Source organism: Rhineura floridana, chromosome 9 (genome assembly GCF_030035675.1).
Source record: "Rhineura floridana isolate rRhiFlo1 chromosome 9, rRhiFlo1.hap2, whole genome shotgun sequence".
Lineage (NCBI taxonomy): Eukaryota > Metazoa > Chordata > Lepidosauria > Squamata > Rhineuridae > Rhineura > Rhineura floridana.
The window spans coordinates 127158815-127164999 of record NC_084488.1 but is presented as its reverse complement, the minus strand read 5'-3'; the positions used below and the strand labels follow the sequence as shown (position 1 = coordinate 127164999).

Below are 6185 nucleotides of genomic sequence, written 5' to 3'. Positions count from 1 at the left end.
TCTACTACTCCATAATTCACGCAGCCCATAGAAACTATGGAATTTTCTTCCACAAGAGGCATTGATGGCCGACAACGTAGATGGATTTAAAAGAGTATTAGTCAAATTCATTGAGGAAAAAGCTATCAGTGGCTACTAGCCACCTTGGCCTACACAGTCAGAGGCAGTATACTTCTGAAAACCAGTTGATGGAAGCCGCTGGAGGAGTGCTCTTGCACTCAGGTCCTGCTTGTGGGCTTCTCATGGGCCTCTGGTTGGCCTCTGTGAGTACAGGATGCTGGACGAGATGGGCCAGTGGCCTGATCCAGCAGGATCTTCCGATGTCCTTAATTCTAGTACCATGGAGGACAATTAAGAATCCAGCATTATAGCAGCAGCAGAGTAATCCAACTCTTAACGATCAAGTTCAATTTGTTTCCAAAACTGTTAAGATCTCATCTGGGATCTTATCTGGGATCTATTCAGCACTGGTTAGGCCTCATCTTGAATACTTCGTCCAGTTCTGGTCTCCACACTTCAAGACGGATAGACAAACTGGAACAGGTTCAGAGGAGGGCAACAAGGATGATCAGGGGACTAAAACAAAGCCCTATGAGGAGAGAATGAAAGAACTGCGCATGTTTAGCCTGGAGAAGAGAAGACTGAGGGGAGATATGATAGCACTTTTCAAGTACTTGAAAGGTTGCCACACGAGGAGAGCCAGGATCTCTTCTCGATCGTCCCAGAGTGCAGCACACGGAATAATGGGCTCAAGTTGCAGGAAGCCATATTTCAACTGAACATCAGGAAAAACTTCCTAACTGTTAGAGCCACATGACAATGGAACCAATTACCTAGAGAGGTAGTGGGCTCTCCGACACTGGAGGGATTCAAGAGGCGGCTGGACAGCCATCTGTCGGGAATGCTTTGATTTGGATTCCTACATTGAGCAGGGGGCTGGATATGATGGCCTTATAGGCCCCTTCTAACTCTACTATTCTATGGGAAAGGTGGGTTCAGTTCTGTGCACTGCATCTCACAGTGGGAGATGGACAAGTCAGGTGTTTGTGCTGACTATTCTCACCTAATTAAAGAGATGGCAGTAACGAAATACAGGAGCAACTACCTGACTACTCATCAAGGAAAAAACCCAATGAACTATTAAATGCCTGGGAGGTAGATTTAGAAAGACCTGTCCCTACATCTGAGACTAAAAAAGATAAAATCAGGGAGGGAGGTGCTAGAAGAAGGCTACATGGCACCTTTGCTGAGGCAGGAGGATGGGCGAAGACAAGGCCGACGCCTCTGCCCATCACTCAGCTCCTGGCCTACGAAGAGAATAGCACCTCCTGGCTCACACTTGCAATGCAGTCATGAAAGAGGACTTAAAACGACAACGCTGCACTCACCACAGATGTAACTTTCCATGACAACCTCAAAAGGAGAGCTATCCCCTCCCCATCTCACTGACCCACACTTAAAAATGAAAGCCTCTGAGGCAGGACTTTCCACACCTCTTTAATAAGCACGCACTGCTGCCCCAACAGCACAGGTGGAGAGCATCTCCGCTCCAAAGGCCACCAGGCACTGGTACAGGAAGGACCAAAGCAGCTGCTTCTAGCAGCCTGACAGGGAAGGCCAGCTCCCCACTCCCAGGCCAGGTTGGCTGGATCAAGGAGCAGGTGTCAGCAGGAACCGTTCCATTCATGCAACCAGCAAACCCCAAGCCCAGTGCAAATTTTAAGGGGAGAGGGAAGAGTCGGCGCCCACAAGGAAGAGCCACACCTTGTACCAAAAGTTACAGAGCGCAGCAGAAAAGAAACACACACACACACGACTACTACGGGAGTCATTGTCTAGCAAGGAGTCCATGCTGCCCCTTCAAGGCACAGGCTCCCAAGTCCACAGAAGGCTCCTACGGAAGCATCCAACCGGGGGGGGGGGGAGCAGACCTTTGGCCACAAAGCTGGAGAGGAGAGCTGCAGTGGAGGGGGACACTAGAAGCTACCTAAGGCAGGTAAACGAAAGACGGAAATCTGGCTAAGGACAGGGCAGTGTTGGTGCTAAGGCAGTAATTCTCCACAGTGAACTGCAGGGGACAGAAGCCCTGGCTCCCCCACATCCTGCTCCTGGTGCAAAGGCAGCAGCAGCAGCAACAGAGTCTGATGTGTCAGGAAGGGCAGCCCCCGGAAAGCAGGAAGGGGAAGTCAGCCAAGCAGGGCAGGTCCCCTTCAAACAGGCAACGTAGGTGAGGAGGCCAGTTCTTCAGGTTCACCTTCCATCTGCCCCACACACAGACTGTGGGGCTCAGGGCCAGGAGGAGGACAAGGAAGCCCCTTGCCAAGCAAGTGGGCCGCCTCCTCCTCACTCTCCTCCCCTGCGGCCTCTTCCTCATCCTGGCCACGTCCCACCTCTATCCCAGAGTCACCCGTCAGCCGGCGGTGACGGAAATGTTCCCCTTCATCCATGACGTCTGGTGCGTCCTCGCTGTCGGAGCCCCGCTGGGGATCCCCTTCAAAGAGCTCCACGGTGGAGGAGAAGAGGGCATGCCTGGGGGGTGAGGGGGCAGAGCAGGGAGCTGACTTGCTGGCCAGCTCCCAGCTGCCCCCTGGGCTGCTGCTGCAGCCGCCAGCCCCCTCCTCGGGCTCCCCTGCCTCACTTGGGGTGCTGGCCTCCGTGGCTGACAGTGAGGTGCTGCTGGGCGACGTCAGGCAGCTGGATTCACACGAGCAGCTGGTATAGTTCTCAGAGCTGCCTGTCAGTGTCAAGGTACTGGAGCCCAGGTGGCTGGCTGACCCTCCCAGGATGGCACTGTACGGGGGAGGTGGGGTGGTTGGGCGGTGCGCCACCTCCTCGTAGGCAGGCAGCTTGAAAGAAGCCAGCATCCCTGCAGGAGGAGACAGAAGATCAAGTGAGAAGGGCAGGCAGATGCCGCAGAGGTGGGCTGAACAACACCCAGAACAGCAGCGACTGTTAGAGCCATACGACAATGGAATCAATTACCTAGAGAGGTAGTGGGCTGTCTGACACTGGAGGCATTCAAGAGGCAACTGGACAGCCACCTGTCGGGAATGCTTTGATTTGGATTCCTGCACTGAGCAGGGGGCTGGACTTGATGGCCTTATAGGCCCCTTCCAACTCTACTATTCTGTGATTCTATGACTGACGGAAGCTTGAGAATTGGACCCATGGCAAGGAACATGAGCAGCAAAGCACCTCTCTATATGTGCAGAAGCTTCTGCATGCAGAGCTGGGAAGACCCCTTTCTAATGCCCTGGTGAGCCACACAGAGTATCTAATCTGCACCCTTCCAGATGTTGTTGGACTCCAATTCCTATCAGCCCCAGCCGGCATGGCCAATGGTCAGGGATGATGGGAGATGTAGTCCAGCAACATCTGGAAGGCCGCCAGTCAACTACCTCTAGCGTAAACAATACGGAGCCAGATGGACCATGTGTTGATTTCGTATTAAGGCAGAACCCAAGAGCAGCAAAAGCCAGACTCTCCTCCTCCGCAATCATCTGGCATTATTGAGTCATTTATTATTACACAGATATCCCACTTTTCCTCCAATGAGCTCAAGTTGGCATGCATGGCTTACCTCCCTCTCTATTCTATCCTCACAAGAACACTCTGGGGTAGGTTAGGCTGAGTGACTGGCCCAACGACACCCAGCAACCTTTGTGGCTCAGCGGGGATTTGAACCCTGGTCTCCCAGGCCCTGGTCCAATGCTCACCAGTACACAACATCGATCCACCTAGACATCATCCCTGACCAAGAACTCTTTCCCAGCTCTGCCTCTGAAAAATAAACGAGTAAATGCTGTTCCACAACTACGTAAACCCTCTGCAGTTTAACTGGTGTGTGGTGAGCCCTGAAACTGATGAAAGATACTGTTTCCATATGAACTGGAGAGCACCGGCATGGCATTGCTACTGGCATTGATGGTTTTTGTTCAAATTTCTTCTTAAAACAGCATCAGCTAAATAGAATTTAAGCATAAAATATCTGGTACCAGAACACAGAACTTAAGACAAATTGACCCACTAGGCTCTCCTTCAATCGCCTACTGTGGGGGTTCTCAAACCTTCTATCCCCCAGGGCCCAGGTGAGATGGCTGAAATTTACTGAGGTCCACAAATCTCAAAATGATGGGGCAGGGGTAGAACCAGTCACAAAACAGTCATCAATGGAGACCGAGTGTGGCACTATCCACTGGCAATTACTGCCATCGCTTCTTACCGATATCCGATTCATCTGTGGAAATGTCTAAATTATTTGCCACAGCTATTTTCCTTGTGACAAGGAATTCCATAGCTCATTATTCCTTAACCTGAGTACAGATGTTTCCTCCAGCATTACCATGACAGCCTCCACAATTTATTTACCCAGCGGCTCACAGTGGAAAAGGCTTTTTTTTCTATGTTCTCCCCTTCCCATCCTTGCAGACAGCTCAAAGTATTTTTACCCATCTCCCATCATTTCTTCTCTCACTCTCCTTTTACATTCAACTTGTACCATATCTCCCCTGCCCCCAAAACTGCTAGTTTCTTCCAACCCTCCTCTCCCTTGCCCTTCTACGTTCCCTTCTTCTTTCTCCCATAACAGTTTCCCCTTCTATTCCCACTTTTCAAGATTACTATTATGCCCTTTCCCCTCAAAGAAAAAAGACCTTCCATCCCTTCCTTCTCAGCATGTCAGGAGTTGCTGGGGCCACCACCAGCTCCACCAAAATGCTCTGGCACAGTTAGGGGCTGGGCAGGATGTGGCACTGAGCCCCACTTGCAAGTAGTCCACAGGTTTACAGTATCCTCTGTAATCTCCTGATCTCTTCCTCAAGATGGTGAGGGCGCAGCTGCCATGGCTTTTTGCCAACCTCAGCCTGGCCCTCCACACCGCCTGTTCTTGCTGCCACAGCCGCTACGGGGGAGGCCCTTAAGAGGCCGATCCAAACCGAGCCCCACAGAAGCCGCCTCCTCCTCCTCCTCCTGTGCCCAAGGAAAAAGCCCTGGAGACACTTACTGAGATCCATCATGGACGGGGGGTAGTTGCAGGCACCGTGGTAAGCAATGAGGTTGATCTCCCGCTGCCGCTGCTGCTGCTGGAGGAGCAGTTTGGCGCGGCGGTGCCTGTAGGCGCAGCAGCAGCTGAAGAGGATCAGGACGGTCCAGAGGAGCCAGAACCCTGCAGGGAAAGGCAGACAGGAATGCCGGCGCGGCCGCCACTGGGTCAGGCCCCTGCCTCCGTCTAGTTCAGTCTTGTCGACACGGGCCGGCAGCGGCTCTCCAGCCTTTCTACCGCGAGGCTTGGATGAAGCGCCCCACCGCCCGCCACCGCCCGCCGGGGGAGAGCCAAGGCGCGCGCGCTCCGCCTCCGCCTCCTACTCACACCAGAGCTCGTAGTAGTAGATGCAGCAGCCCGTCTCCCCGCAGCAGTGGCCCGTCTCGCACACGTACGGCTGGTTGCTCACCCCGGGGCAGTACTCGCGCGCCTGGCCGGAGAGAAGCGCCGCAGGAGGTCACGCGCCGCCCGGACGCCCGCGTCGCGCCGCCTCCCCCCCCCCCCACGGAGACCGCCCGCGCCCCCGCCCGTACCTGCCGCTCCCGGCCCAGCAGGGCGGCCCACCCTGCCTGGGCCTCCCTGCCTGCCAGAGGCCTCCGCTCCATGACGCCGCCTACAGCCCGCCAGGAAGCCCCGACGCCACAGCGGGCTGCGACGACGACGACGACGCCGGCCCAGCCCGCTGCCTCGCCTGGGCCGCCGCCGCCGCCTTCGCCTTGGCTCCGCCCGTCATCCCTCCCACCGGAGCCCCGGCCACCGGCCCCGCCGCCGCCGCCGCCATCACTCTGGGCTGCGACTCCCGCCCCGGCGCGCCAAACTCACCAATCGGACCCTGTCGCGAGGCTCGCAGCCAACCAGTGCGTGCACCTGCTTCCAGCGGGGGCCAATCAACAGCCGACTTCTTCCATAACAACAGCAGACAAAGAGGTGTGGTCCCGCCCTACACAAGGACGAGCAGAGCCTCCGACCAATGAGCATCGATCAACTCCGTCTGCCTCAGTGAGTGACATTGACCTTGCCCAAAGGTAGCGCAAGATGCTATTTTAACCATGACTGACAAATGGACTATCCAGCAGGCAGCAGAGGTTGGTCGCCTGGTGGCGAAAAACAACACCTCACGGGACACTCCCCCGGGACTCTCTCG

General features: G+C 55.0%; 1 protein-coding gene across 1 annotated transcript; it reads right to left on the bottom strand.

Annotated features, from left to right (window-relative positions):
• Positions 1 to 1971: 1971 nt before the first annotated feature.
• On the bottom strand, positions 1972 to 5830 carry WBP1 (WW domain binding protein 1). Its single transcript, XM_061583765.1, has 4 exons — positions 5575 to 5830; positions 5369 to 5471; positions 5003 to 5164; positions 1972 to 2866 (listed from the first exon to the last, which is right to left on the bottom strand). Exons 1-4 carry the CDS (start codon positions 5644 to 5646, stop codon positions 2211 to 2213), a joined length of 993 nt encoding a protein of 330 aa, XP_061439749.1. The 5' UTR covers positions 5647 to 5830; the 3' UTR covers positions 1972 to 2210.
• Between the last annotated feature and the right edge of the window lie 355 nt (positions 5831 to 6185).